The sequence below is a fragment of the Castanea sativa genome, chromosome 5, assembly GCF_040712315.1.
Source record: "Castanea sativa cultivar Marrone di Chiusa Pesio chromosome 5, ASM4071231v1".
Classification (NCBI taxonomy): Eukaryota; Viridiplantae; Streptophyta; class Magnoliopsida; order Fagales; family Fagaceae; genus Castanea; species Castanea sativa.
The window spans coordinates 51067014-51083182 of NC_134017.1; the positions used below are offsets into that span (position 1 = coordinate 51067014).

General features: G+C 32.8%; 1 protein-coding gene across 1 annotated transcript; it reads left to right on the top strand.

The window, feature by feature from the left end:
- Positions 1 to 3348: 3348 nt before the first annotated feature.
- Positions 3349 to 4124, top strand: LOC142634105 (zinc finger BED domain-containing protein RICESLEEPER 1-like). The gene is made up of 2 exons (XM_075808383.1): positions 3349 to 3917; positions 4011 to 4124. The coding sequence occupies exons 1-2, from the start codon at positions 3371 to 3373 to the stop codon at positions 4079 to 4081; spliced, it is 618 nt and encodes a 205-aa protein (XP_075664498.1). The 5' UTR covers positions 3349 to 3370; the 3' UTR covers positions 4082 to 4124.
- Positions 4125 to 16169: the final 12045 nt, after the last annotated feature.

Here is a 16169-nt window from a genome sequence, read left to right on the forward strand (position 1 = left end):
AAGAACTAAGAAGGGGAGAGTCTTATATGATATTTATTGGAACATGTTTGTCTTTTATATGATTCATCATGCCTCTTGGGCCTTGGCTACCGGCTGGACACATGTATGGACACACATAACATAAGTACAAAACACATTGAATTAATTTATTGGTTGACAACTTGACACTTGAGTAGTTGAGTTTGGATTGCTTATTAGTTATTACCGGAGTATGCCACATACTTGAGTAGTCTAGAAAACAATTCTTGACTTCTTGTACAAATTCAAAGAAAGGAAGTACGGAGTATGCCACATCTCAAACAGGTTGGGAAAAAAATATCTAAAATTGTTGACTTGTATGCTTAGCCAACCAAACAAATGTAAGACTTTCATTGAAATCTGCATCTTCTAGAGGGCCTAGTTCAAATTTCAATGGTTATTGGATTGAATTCTCATTTTCAAACAAGTTTTAGAATAATAGCCGGCTCATTAGTTCGTGTAAAAATTTTTGCTCATGTTAATATAATGATCTACTTTTTTTTTTTTTTATTATTCTTTTTAAAACACCTCATACCATATTATTTATTTTATAATATACATATTATTTACATTTAAAAAAATGTAGCATGTAAAAATTGAAGTTGGCCCCCCAAATTTTGAATCATTTCAATGGTGCTCTTAAAAGAAAGAGAAATTATATTAAAATCATATAATTTAAGAGGTTTAACAAATTAAACTATGTAGAAAATGATAAATTTTTGTACATGTCTAATAGAACAAATACATGACTTTTATATAGTCATTAAAATTTAAAAGATGATAAATTCTCTTATTAAATTAATTTATATGTGTGTGTATATGTAAAGGTTTGTCTTAACTAATATATTAGCTTCATAACTTGGCCCCCTAAACCAAAATTTCTACCTCCGCCCCTTACTATATTTTGTTAAAAAAAATAAAAAAATCTTGATTTTTAAATTATTTATCTTTCTTCATATACAATAATTACCATTTACTCTTTTCCTTTTATCTCAGAAAAATTTCTTAAAAAAAATTTCATGCTTAGAGGTAGGATTGGTGAAAGCTTTTCTTAACTTTAATTTGTCCACTGCTATCATTAATTCAACAACCATTCATTCATTAATTTATTAGTTAATTTATTTCGTTAGTTTTTAGTTAATTTATTTAGTTAGTTTTTAGTTATTTATTTATTTAGTCAATTTAGTTAATTTATACCTGGTAAATATATAGTTAATGCTTGTCACTTGTCAGTTTAGTTGTTATCAATTTTTTAGCATTTATTTGTCATAGTCTACTAAGTAGTAAGTAGTAAGCACTAACGTTTTTTTTTTTCTTCATTCTTCAGCATTTTAATTTTTGAGGGAGACGAGATTGAGAGAGTTCATGCTTTCAATCCTTCACCGAGAGGTAATCACTAAACACTCACTATATTTAACTTTATGATTTTAAATTTTTAGTACATAGTAAGTTAGTAACAACTGCTTTAAGTTTATATATAATTATATATAAAATTAGCTTTTATTTTATATTTATTTAATTGTGAATTGTTGTTAATATTAGTGACATGAATTGTTGAGTAATGATTAATGATTGTTAGTCTCTTATTATTGCATTTTTGTAACTAAATTGATTAGTTATTGCTATTATTGAATCTGGTTGTGACATTCATTGATTGAGATTTGAGAGTGGGTTATTTGATACTGCATTTGTTGGAAAAATTATAATCAAATATTGTTGTGGAAACTTTGTTTTTTTGTTGGTTGAAATTTTTTTTATTAGATGGATGTCGATGCTCCACCTGGATTTGGTGCACCTGGGGACCATAACCCACCTCCTCCTAGTCCTGATAGTGCTAACCCTAACCCACCTGAACCTGTAGCACCAATTGGACTTGGTGCATCACTTCCCCCACTATCACCTAAACAAGGTGGTAAAGACCCGTCTATAGTATGGCAGCACTTCATTAGGTTGGTTGGTTTTGATCCCAATAATCCTAAGTCTCAATGCAAGTATTGTAAAATCAATATAAATGTCATGGTAAGAAAAATGGTACTTCAAGCATGTTACAACACATGAAGGCGTGTAAGAAGTGGCCTTTTCCCCGTGATGATAAGCAAAAAACTTTGTCTTTCCAAGCGAAGAGAGAAGGAGAAAGTGGTTCAAATGTGTTAGTGGTTGCAAACTATAGTGAAGAGAAGATAAGGTTGGCATTGGCAAGGATGATCATCATTGATGAATTGCCTTTTAAATTTGTGGAGCGACAAGGCTTTCAAGAATTTATGGAAATAGTTGAGCCTAGGTTTCCTATTCCCCATCGCACTACCATTGCAAGGGCTTGTATGAAGATTTATTCTAGTGAGGTGGATATTTTGAGAGGAGCTTTTGTTGGGCAACGGGTTTGTGTGACAACGGATACTTGGACATCCATACAAAACTTGAACTACATGGTAGTTACCGCACACTTCATTGATGGAGATTGGAATTACCAAAAGAAAATCTTAAACTTTTGCCCTATAGCTAATCACAAAGGGGACACCATAGGTAGAGCGGTTGAGTCATGTTTGTTGAAGTGGGGTATAGACCGATTGTTTACAATCACCGCGGACAATGCTAGTTCTAATGATGTGGCAATTGATTATGTGAAGAAGAAAACAAAAGAAAGAGATAGTAGCATATTGGGTGGTGAGTTCATGCATATGCGTTGTTGTGCGCATATCTTGAATTTGATAGTGCAAAGTGGGTTGAAGTCCATTCATGAATCAATTGCCAAGGTTAGGAATGCGGTGCGATATGTGAGAGCTTCTCCCGCAAGGTTTGAGAAGTTTCAAGAATGTGTTGAAAATGAGAAAATCAAAGCCAAATGTTTGTTGTCCCTTGATGTGCCAACAAGGTGGAATTCCACTTATCTCATGTTAGATTGTGCTTTGAAATTTGTGAGAGCATTTGATAGGTTGGAAGAGGAGGATGAACATTACAAACTTTATTTTTGTGAATTAGATGGGAATGGGAAAAAACCCATTGGTCCTCCTAATTATCTTGATTGGGAAAATGTCAAGACCTTTGTGAAATTTCTTGGATATTTTATGAGGCGACACTTAGATTTTCTGGGTCTTTGTTTGTCACTTCTAATACATACTTCCATGAGTTAATTAGCATTGAAGATCAATTGCAACCGTTGTGTAGTGTTGATGGGGATCCACTTTTGAAGAGTATGGCGGTAGAAATGAAAAAAAAGTATGATAAGTATTGGGGAAGAATGGATAATATCAATTTGATGCTTTTTGTTGCTGTTGTTCTTGACCCAAGGTATAGATTGAAGTATGTAAAGTTTTGGTTTAGGGAGTGGTATGGAAAGGACAAGGGGGATGAGATGAGCTCTAAGGTTCGGGATGCATTGAAGAGGTTGTATGTGGAGAGAGTGGGTCAAAATGGAGTTTCGAGTTCTAGTGGTAGTGGTGCTTCATTGTCTAGGGACTCCATGCCAAGTGTTGGTAATGCTTCATTGTCCGATCGCATTAAAAGTTATAATAATAGGTTTAAGCAACACTTGGCGGACGAGGACAGTGTGGAAAGCAAATCTGAGTTGGATAGGTATTTGTTGGAATCTTCTGAGGACCCTGATGTGGAAGATTTTGACATCTTGATGTGGTGGAAAATGAATTCTTCTAGATATCGAGTCCTTTCCCAAATTGCCCGTGATGTGTTGGCTATTCCTGTCTCTACAGTTGCATCCGAGTCTGCTTTTAGTACAGGGGGGCGTGTTTTAGATTCGTTCCGTAGTTCACTATCTCCTAATACAGTTGAAGCCCTTATTTGTACCCAAAATTGGTTAAAGGATGCAAAGAAAAAAAGACCAATAAAGCTTCGGGAGTGCATGGATAATGTGGAGGATATGGATGGTTTTGAGATTGACACTGGTAAATATATGTTCATTTTGTTTGTTGTATATATCAATTGTTTATTTATTTGCTCAATGCTTACGAATCATTTTATTTTGAATGGGATTGTAGAAATTGCATCGGTTTGCCCAATGCCTATGGAGGAGGATCCAAGCACCGTTGTGTTGGATGATGATGATTGATGTGCTACTCTTTGCTTGGAGTTAGTTAGTAGTTAGTATTATGTAAGTATACATTTGTTTGTGTTAATTATAAATATTCTATTATTCATAAACGTTTTATTGTTATTAACACATGTTTATTTTGATTTATTTAGTATTTTGTAGGAGTTCTAGAATGATGCATAGTGCACAGACTTACTGGACAAAGGACTTACAAGAATTAGCATTCTTTTGCCTATATGCTAATTATATCTGTACATGTTATTGGTAGTGGACTTTTCACTAATGATAGTTATTTAGGTATTCATGGATGGGATTATTATTGGGGATACAAGCAATTAGCATTCTTTTGCCTAAATGCTAATTTAATTTATATATCTTTCTTTTGGCAATTGTGGACAGTGATAAATGGTTCTGTAATACGTTATTAAGTGGATACATTAACGCTTATTGTTATTGACACTGACAAACAAAGTGATACTAATGATATTATATGCTACATGATAGTATTTTGGGAGTTGAACTCTTATTGAGGCAATTTCAAAATATTTTTGCATGGTGAATTAAATGAAAAAATTTGGATCATTATGTGAACAGATTTTTTGCACAGGTTTTGGAATATGTTTTTATTGAATAGGTTGATATATTGATATTAGGCTTGAAAGCCCAATTTTTTTATTATTAAAAAAATGGTTTTTTTTAATATTTTAAACCGACCAAACCGACTAAACTGCACCGCAAAAAACCGCACCGCTATAGGTCGGAAAACCGACCTTAGGCGGTATGCATCGGTACCAATTATAAAAAAACCGATCTTTATCGGTTCGGTAATAAATTTGGAAAAAAACCGCCATTACCGAACCGCGCACACCCCTACTTACAACCAACCATAGATTTCCTAGGGGGGCGAGTGACCAAGTCCCAAGTATGGTTTTTAGATAATGCATCAAGTTCCTCTTTCATTGCAATCTACCATAAAGGGTCAGTGGAAGCCTCACGATAGGTGTGAGGCTTGTGTAGTGTAGCAAGAGCAGTGTAACAATAATAGTCAAGTAAATGTGCAGGAATGGATCTTACTCAAGTTGAGTGATGAGGTGGAATGACTTGTGCAATATCTTCAGGTGGAGTAGGAGCAGGGGACCCAAGCTCAGGGTTGGATAGCTCATCTTCGACCTGTTCATTAAAGGGGGAACTAGGAAAGAGATCAAGGATATCTGGTGGTTGGACGGAGAAGTTTATAGGAGAATTAGGAGCAGCTACAGGAGGGTTAGGAGCAGCTACAAAAGGAATATGTGCCTCATCTGGAAATAAATCTAAGATAGAGGAGGAAGATAGAGAAGCACGAAAGTGAGAGAGCTCGACAAAAAGGCGATGTTCCCAAAATAACAAAGCCTTGACCTAGGCTCAAGATTGTTATGCTCATGTGGCTGAAGAAGAACAAAACAAGCAAACCCGAAGGAGCGAAAGTGGTGGTAGTTTGGAGGTGACCCAAAAAGGTGCTCATATGGAGTTTGATTTTGGATGATAGGACTGAGAATGTGATTAATAGCATGAAGAATAGCTTCACCCCAAAAAGGAGCAGGAACTTTGGCAAAGAGAAGTAGAGCACGAATAGTGTATGATGCTGTTAGGATTAGTGCCCTTAAATCCTATTGTATGATGCTATGTATGATATTATGTATGACATTATGTATGACTTAATATTGTGATTGATAAAGTTATTTTATTATTATCTAAAATAATGGTAACATGAATATGAGACATTATCATATAGTCCATGAGATGCATTGTATGTGATTTATGTGAAAAGTCACAGAAGATGTAAATCACAAGTTCTTTGTAAACTCAGAATTTACAGTTTGTAGTCGGTGATGAAGTTGGGCATTTCATCTGCGAAGATTATAACGTGTCAACTAAGATGATTTGTCTTGATCATGGAAGTGGAGACTTCTAGTTGATATGTTGATATGTTTTAAGAGTTAAAACATATTGAACAGGACCGCTGTGAGATTTATTATTCTCCTAATGACTGTTAAATGAATAATAAATCTCACGACTTCTATTTGCATGAACTCTTAATCCTGAGAGAATAATGGACCTGATCATGAAGTGTAGGTTACTTTGATATATCAGGAGTGAGATCTGAAGTGACGATCAAAACCTCAGTATGTTGGGCAGCCATATTTAGTGTTGATGGAACATATATTCTCAAAATGGAATTCATAGTCTCTTGATGGAGATATAAAATATTCCCTTGAGATAAGTTTAATGGGTTCAGTTATTCAGAGAGTCAGGCCTAACCACTTTAGTAAGAAATTACTAAAGTATATATTTATGAAATTGGATTTCATAAATATATAATGAATAATTTTAAAGGATTAAACCGGGTACTCAAGGATAAGATGTAGTAATTTACAAAGTGGCAGTCTACATTTATGACTTTGTGTTACTACGAATATTTTATGAAGGAATTGCATGTATAATAAAGTATTGGGATATAATTTATTAATAAGGCCTAGAGTGCAATTATATTTGTATAGTGGTATTAAATATAATTAATGGTAACTTTGGACTTGTCAAGAGTTGACGGAAAACCCAAGGCCCATTGGAGCTAGTGTCTTATTGGTCCCTTTTGGTCTTACTCCAAGCCACACACTAAAACCCAATTGGAAAGGCTCAATAGGCCAACACAATTAGATAATCAGTTAGTTATAAAGGGAGAAACATACATAATTTTTTTTAGAGAAGCGAAAATTAGAAACGGTGTGTGAGAGAGTGTGAGACACACTTTCATTCTCCCTTAGAAAATTGATTAAGAGACCACATATCTTGGGCGTAAAGTGGAATTGGAGTGAAGATTAAAAGTGTTCCCAAGTGCTTCTAATTTTTGTTTTGAATTTCTCCACACCAAGGGACGCTATCTTGTTCTTAAATTCTGAAATTTATGTAGTGCACGTTATCAATCATGAATGAAATAGATCCTTGTTTGTTGCTTCCGCTATGTGTTTTATATGAGATACAAAACCAGAATTTTTCCTTCAATTGCGAACTTAGTTCATGCTATCAATTATATTTGTTAATAATGTTTACAAGCAAACAATAATGACTCAAGAGAGTTAGGTTGTTGAGGTCTCAGCTCTAACCAGTCTGAATTGTACACCTTACTAAATGTAACTATATAGATATTGCAAAATGAATTACATGATTGGAGCATCCCTCTAATGGAGCATCCCTCTAATGGAACATCATAATCTGCAATTGCAATATACTGATATAGTAACCGAGTTCATAGAGGTTTCTGGTGTTCTTGTGCCACTAAAATTCCTAATCCATATTGTTTCTGGTGTTCTTGTGCCAGTTAACTTTGCAATAAAATCTTCTGGCAAGCCTCTGTTCTTTATTATAATTTTTTTGGTTCTTCTTTGCTTAATTCCTTTGTGTATTCTGCTCTCCGTATTTTGAGTAGCACGTTCCTTTGCTTGTCCTCAATAAATTAAGACAATTTTCTGGAATTAGTAATATAGATTTTTTTTTTCTGGCATACCAATGGAATACTGTGAGCACATTAACGAAGTGATAATTGTAAAGGAGATGTTACTGTCACTATGAACAATGTTTTAAAAGTGTTTTCATTTACTGAATAAAGAGTCCGTTTGGATAGAACTTATTGCTGAAAACTGAAAACTGAAAACACTGTACAAAAATAATTTTTTAATGTGTAAAAATTACTGTTCATCCCAAAAAGTACTGTTCATTGGCCTAAAATCACTGTTCATGGCCAATGAACAGTAACATATGCGCGTGGAAAAAAAAAAAAAAAAAAAAACGTGAACGCAGCTGGAAAACGCTGCATCCAAATGTATTCAAAGTGTTAGTATCAGCTTTCTAAAATGGTAAATGCACGACATGCTTATTGCCCTCCCCAAATTTTAGCAACATTTGTTACATGTTGGGATGCATTCAGACATTATAATAAACCAAAATCCGACAGGATAGCCATCAATAGGGAGAAGAAATCAACCAATCCTCTTCACTGTTGTATGAATGAAAGGCTGCGTTTAGTTGGAAGTTTGCACGTAAAACGTTTTTTCTTCACTTTTGTTTGTGTAGATGTAGCACTTGTTACATCTTTAAGGGATGGGATGAATCTTGTCAGCTATGGGTTTGTTGCCTGCCAAGCTTCGAAGAAAGGCGTTCTAATTCTAAGTGAGGTAAGCTTTCCAATTACTTGGTTTTATAAATGATTACTGGTTGGTTGGTTACGTTGGTACGAAAGTGTGGCAATCATCAAGTGATATGCTGCAAGCATAGATGTTTTTGGCTATAAGTAAAAGGAAAAACTCTTAGCTCCAAACAAGTTCGGAGCTATCTTCCTCTATCCCATAATGTGGCAATTGAAGAGACTGTCAGTGTATAATTTTAGTAACATGACTTTTTTAATGAGTCATGTGACTTGTTTAAATAATGTATATGAATAGTTTTATAAATTGTCACCTAGTGGGTTGGGAAAGATAGCCCCAAACCAGTTTGGAGCTAAACTTTGTCATTAATATAAAAAAAAAGTAGAACTTTGGCTAGAGACCATGATAAAACATAATAGAATGAGGATGACGAAGGAAGTTAACATCTATGAAAGGTTTCTTTTAGTTGTTGATGAACTAGTTGTATATGATGTACTCAAAGGCAAGTTGGGTACTCATCTACGCTCCTCTGCATCGTGAGTCTCCACTATAGTGCCTCTGAAGCCCTGAGATAAAGGATAGTTTTCTTAGGCAAGCACTTGCCTTTAGAGCCTAGGCAAGTGCTTGAGTGCCTCAAACAAATTTTAAGGCACTTGAGGCAAGAGCTTTAATGAAATTTAATATAAAAAAACCGAGGGTGATTTTGTGATTTGAAAAAAGAGAGTAGTTTTGTACTTCAATTCAAGTGAGTAGATGTCTCTTTTTCTTGCTTTATGCTCTCTCCCTTCGTCTCACTCTCTTTCTTTCTTCATCAATTTAGAAATTGATTTTTTTAATAAAAAATTTAACATATAATCTTATAGATTCGAATTTTTTTCTAAAGTTGTTTATATAAGCTTGTTGTAAAGTTTATTATTAGATTAATTAATACAACCTCCTATCAGTTTGAATTTTTTTTCTAATAAGCATTAGGCATCAGCATAAAATACATATGATTTAGATTTACTTATCAAAAATACATATGATTTAGATTCATTATATACATAATAACTATATTTAGAATTTGGTGTCTTGCTTCACTTGGGCAAATACAATGACTTGGGGCACCTTAAGGTTACCTTTTCCTTTGACTACGTTTGTTGTAAGCTTAAAGATGTATTTGAGGCTTAAAGCTTATTGTAATCATTGTTAGGAGAAAGTTTAGGGACACAACATAAGATCAAATATTTTACAATACAATATCTATGTTTTTAGATGAGGAAGTCTTGGTATAATATTTTATTATTTTATATATTTTTATTTTAATTTATGATGGACTGACCCTTTAAATGTTGTGAAAATATTATGACATTTTATTGTGGTCATAAAGCAACTATGCGAAACAAATAATTACATACGTAAGTTAAACCTTTCAAAATCGATAACCTCTGGGCCAATTCTCTTATGCACGTTGTGGATTTGGTGGTCCTTTTGAGCACAAAGGTGTTATTAAAAATTAAGATTCTAATTGTTTAATAATATAAGAAAATAACTTTTGACTCTCTAATGTAGTCAAATAAATAAATAAAAAATCTAATATGTGGCCTTAAAACTAGTATATTATTGCGATGATTCTTAACTAAATGTGCTGAATTTCACATTTCTTTTTCTATATAAATGAAAGAAAAAAAAATCTTATACAATGTAATATTCTTTTTAAGTGCTCTTGCAATCAACGAATCTTTTGATAGTTGAAAATAAAATCTAAGATAATTTTTAGTAATTTAATAATAAAACCATTGTACAACCTCTTTAAAATGAACTTTTAAAATTTTTTAAGTATATAATCATACTGTTACTATTACTAACTTAATTTATTTATTTATTTTTCTTTTACTTTTAGGTATTCAAATTATCTGTTTGAATATCTTATATTTAGATTAAGTTTTTAAATTAAAATATTAATGGCTATATATTGATTGTTTTTATTTGTATTTTATATTTGTTTGAAATATATAAACACTATGGCTAAGAAAAAATAAATTGAAATCCAACTGCCAAAAAACAAATTATAACTTAAATTTGTGTTATATTGTAATGGGCATTTTAGCTAATTAGCTATCTTTAGCGAATTTTTTAGCCAAATCATCCCCCTTTGAAACATTTTAGGGCGGTAACCATGTTCTGGAACCTGTGAAATTCAATTTCACACAAATCAAGTTCTAATTAAATTTGATTGAGGTGGCAATGGCTAATGTAGCTATTTCTAAAAAAAATTGCTAGGTGGAACTCAATAATAGTAAAATCGAGTTCCATGGAAAAATATTCTAAGCGGAACTCAATTTCTAAGAAAGTGAGCTCCATGTTATTTTTAAAATAGCTACATTAGCCACTACTACCTTAGCTGAATTTAGTTAGAACTCGATTTTAGTATAATTGAGTTCCAAGACAGAGCTACCGTACTTCCTAAATATTTTTAAAAGAGGACTAACAAGAAATTTTTTTTTGTGAAAGAGGGCTAAAAAGTAATAAGCCAAATTTGTTAGTCAAATCTTTTGTTTAATAAATTAAGTAATATTTTCTATATTAAGAAAAAAAACATTGAATTAATTTTTTCAATATTTTATTTTAATCTTGCTCCCCAAAACCGAAATTCTAACTTCACCACTGCAAGCACTTATTATTCGATGTCCCATGCAATGCATGGTGCATTTTAAAACATTAATAAGAAATTATATTATGTCTCTTGTATAATTTTAATGTGTATAATTATATTAGATGAATCAACTTGACTTATATTATCCCCTCAAAAAAAAAAAAACTTGACTTATATTACTTTGTCATTAGAAGGAGATGATAATCAAGAATATGAACCAATCACTTTAGTGAATTGAAAATTTTTTAATTATTTCTACTAATATATTCATACAACTATTTTTTATTTTTATTTTTATAATTGATTATAGTTAAATTAGCTTTTATCTTTTTCTATACTTTGTTTTAATTGTTGCCAAATTAATTCAATTAATTTGAGCAATAATGTTATATTCCAAATCAATTGGTATTATATAAATCTTATAAAAATAATCATAAAAATTTATATTCATAAATACTTATGCACCACCTATGAATAATTGATACTTGAAAATAAAATAAATTTACCAAATTATTATTTATTTTAATTATATAGTGCAAATTTAGACTACTACAATGCTGGTTTTATATTACATGTCACTAAAAGGAATTAGAAAATGTACATTGTTAAGAATAACATAATTAAATATAAGAACATATTACTTAACTAAATTCAGAAATATTTAATTATTGAAGATAATTTAAGTTTACAATTACTTTTTATATTTCTTTTAGTTTTTTAAAGAGTGTTATCAAAATAGCATTTCGAAAACACCCATAACTTGCTTGTTTTAAACAAGAATTGAGATAATTTTGAACCAGTGTTTTTGAACCTTTATTTAAAGGACTTTATATGCCATCTATTTAAAGGCTTTTTAGATAAAGAAACACTCCGTCTGTGTGGCGAGGGATTTTGTAACTAAGTTCTATCAATTCCACCATATCAAAGAGTTTCAAATTTGAGCCGCGTTTTTAAAAAATGCAGCTTTAGCCTATCTGTAGCCACGTTTTTGCAAACGTGGCTTAAAAAAAGCGGCCTAAGACCTGCGTGTTTTGTAATGAAAGTAAATATATAGTTTGTTTAGTGAAGAAGCTGAAACCATAACAATCCCCACAAACTTACTGATGTTAAGAAAACCTTAAAGAAATTCTTGGAGTCAATCAGAGGTTTCGATTGTGATTGTAGGTGTGTCATCCGTGGAGCGTTTATATATTGAAAAGTTCGGAAATTCTAATGCAGTAAAAAGTTTTTATTGTAAGTTCATTTACTGGGATCGTAGAGTCTAGGAACAAATATTTTGTACAAGATCTTAAAATTTTCTTTACTATAGTAGATTGCATTTTTGGAAGGTTTCCTCTAGGTTTTTTTTTTTTTTTTTACTATGAAACTAGTTTGTTTTATTGGTTTCCCTAATTGATTATATCTTGTGTTATTTACCATTCCGTTGTGCATGGTATTGATATTTGTTTGTTTAACCAAAGACTATTCATAATAGATCTAATTAGAGAAAACATTCTATCAGGCTGTAGCGTAAAACCAGTGTTTTACGCCAGCCAACAGAATCCTGCCACGTAGACATTCTATTAAATCCCTCTCCAAACAGCTCCAACCTCACGCCAAAACAAAAAACAGAAAAACCCCTCAGACAAAAAGCTCTGAACCTCCCCCACCACCAGCTTGATCGCCGGAGCAGAACAATTCCGAAGAAGAAAGAGTTCTCGCCACTGTGCCGTCCTTTGCTTGCCCAAACCTCCACCACACCACACACCAAAGCTCACCGTCACAGAGGTCGTCGGAGCTGTGCGTGGAGCTTGGAAACATACCGGAGCCACCGTAAGCCATGGTCCAAAGGTTTGTTTTCATGATTTTCCCTTTTTTCCAATTTGGATTTCGAATTATTGATGGGTTTTTCTATTTTCTGGGCTTATGGGTTAATTGGGTTTTGATTTTTATTTTGACGGAAATTTGTATTATTTGGGTTTGATTGTTTTTGCGTAGTTGATTTTTGAGATCGAAGTTTTCAAATTGGGGGCTTTTGGTTGAAACTAGGGTTTTGATTTTTCTGGGTTTTTCGTTGCATGGTCTTGATTTCTTAAGATTGAAATTGGGGGATTTTTGGGTTTTGATTTCATGGGTTCATTTATTAAATTAGGATTTCTTTTCTTGAATTGGAAGTGTTGTCTTGCTTAATTGGATTCAATTCAATAAATTTTCAAGCTTTTATGAAATTTTTGAAATGATTGGGGACATGAGGTATTTGGATTTTCTGAAGTGAAATCAACCTTTTTTGGATTTATATCAATCTCGTTTTTTACAAAAAATTGGTTTGGATAATTCATTTTAATCTCCTTTCATTACCAAAATATTTGTCTTATTTTTAATGGGTTTGGATTATTAATGTGGCTTTGATTTTGGCATGTGTATTCGGGTACTGGAGCTTGCTGGAAATGCAACTAGGGACAACAAGAAGAATAGAATAGTGCCGAGGCACATCCAGCTTGCGGTGAGGAACGACGAGGAGCTAAGCAAGCTTCTGGGTTCTGTAACTATCGCTAATGGAGGAGTGTTGCCGAATATCCACCAGACCCTTCTGCCTAAGTAGGTTGGCAAAGGAAAAGGCGACATTGGATCAGCTTCATTGGAGTTCTAGAATCCTAGTGCTTTCATATAGAGAGGGGTTGTTTTAGTAGTTTGTAACATATATCTATTTCTCTGTTTTTGTACTTGTGCCAACTGAATTTTCATGCTATGTTTCTTGTTGATGAAATGAATCTTATTGCTTCTACATACTTGTCCAATGCGCTTTCTTATATTTGTCTTTTTTTTACTGAGATTAAATTGAAGGGTGAGATTTTGGATGATGGTATTTATGTGATAGAATGGTTTTGTTGGGGAATTTGCTGTTGGGTTTCTCCACAAAGTTATATTGCCTATGAAGATGGTTCTGTTGTACTCAGGCGTTCTTCGCAATGCACTACCATGTTTCCTCATACGCTTTTTTGGTGTAATTGTGCTTCAGATTAGGTGAAAGAGCCTGCTTTTTTAGATGTATTGTGTAAATGAGTGTGTGATGATATCTTCATATTGGGTTCATTTGATTTCAATTTTTATTCTAAATTGAGTTGTTATTATGTCAAATTCATTCCAAACTCCAAACATGCAGAGACCAGAGACCATCAACTCAAGCTTAACCTTCATTTAGCTCACCCATATCACATACTTACAATATACACACTCACCATGCATTATATTCAAACTTTTATTTCAAGCATCTCCCTTACAGCCCTTGCACCTCCTCTTTCTGCTTATCCTCACAGATGGCATTATGTTTTACTGCATCAAGGGGGCAAATTCACATAGCCAATAATAGCTGCTCACTTGATAACATGTAGAACCTCATTATTCACTACAAATACAAACCAAATCCCCTACACCCACAAAATGTTCTTTTCTATCAAATAATTATAGTGGGATACACTATGAAAAGTAGCCCTACTATATATCTTAAACCTTCATATCCTAGCTGAAAGTGGGATCTAATTTTAAGTCTTTTGTACAACACCTCAGAGACATTCTGAGCTAATCTAGCCAGAAATTTCAACTTTTGCAGGTACTTAAAACTCAAAATAAGTTATACAAGTTCCAAATAAAATGTTAATAAAATATTATAACGGAGTATTCTTAACTAGTATTTCCACCTTCAAAAACTCCTCAGACTGGCTCTCCAAATAAAATTAGGAGTAAGGTAAGGCTGTCTACCAATCACCTCTCTCAAAAAAAAAACTTCTGTTGCTTCCATTCATGATTTGCATTGAGATTTTTCTTTTTATGATCTTTTGCTTCAAAACAAGCTATGAACCTGAAATGTATCCTAGTTCCATATATTCAAATGTACAAAGTATACTCAAAACACTAGTACACCATTACCAAACCAATTGATATATAAATAATCATTAGAGCATTTGTCCACAACCTATGTCAAAGATTACAAAACATTAACATGTCAAAGAAGTTATGAGAATCAGAAAACCAGACCACAAGAAGAGATGATAAGAGCACCTTCTGTAAGCCTCATTATTTGACATGTGATACAAACTTTTTTTTTTTTTAATTAAACGGCAGAAATGTTTTTCAAAACAAAGCAAACTATACACTAGGAGCAAACTTGCTCTGTACAATATAAGACACCTCCGACTGAAAGGCTTTTGAAACAATATCAAATCTCTAGCATACAAGACACGTTCTAGAGAATATACAATATCTTCCTAGTCTACCATATATTTTCCTATCTATACAGAATTAAGAAGGAAAAGGGGGCATTCCTCCACCCAAATTCCCTTAGAATTTCTCTTGAGAGCTTCCTTTGCTATCACATGAGCTGCTTGATTACATAAAGAATTTGTAAAACTAAAAACTTTTCTAAAGTGTGATGCTCTCCACTGGATGTCTTCAACCAATGTTCCAAAACGGGCGAAGACATTTCTCTGGATTTTGTAGAGCTAGGAATAGATTAGTAGTCACCTTCAAGCATGAGATCATACAAACTCAAGTCAGCAGCAAACTATATATATTAATAAACTTATTATTTGACAAGTGATACAAACTGTATTAGTAACAAGAAAATCTATATAAAAGCAACATATATGTGTGTGTGTGTGTGTCTATATATATATATATATTTTTTGGATAAGTATATACAAGCAGCATACATAGACTCCCTCTAAATAATTACAAGCTAAAATTCAAATTATTAACAAAGTCTACAAAGGAAGGGATACAAACACCACAAAATCTAGTAGAATACTTATACTACTACAACAAAAATAAATATTTTAGCTCAAGAATTGATAACTCAAAGCCGTTAAATGTGTGGTTACTTATCTCTATCGTTATTGTCCATATAAGCAAAGGGGTATCCTAATAAGAAAAAATTACATATGAAAGCTCATTCAAGTTGCAACTTTGATCCTGATGATTACCAAACTCACATTAGGCATTCAAATCAGCCAATGTTCTGAAATTGGGAACTTACTCTCGGTTAATGCCAAAGCCAAGAGACCTATACACACACCAACTACAAGCAGGTCACTTTTAGTTCAATCACTGCACATTTGGCCATAGCCAATATCCCAATTTTAAAACCCAAGCAAAATCAGCAAGCTTTATACTTAACAAAAAAAACTTAGTCATCAGACAGATCAAAATTGAAACAAAATGAGATCCAAGGGTTCGGTAAAAAAAAATAAAAATTAAAGAAAAAAATTAACAGAGGGACCCTTAACACCAACTATAGTTACCACAAATCTATGGCAAG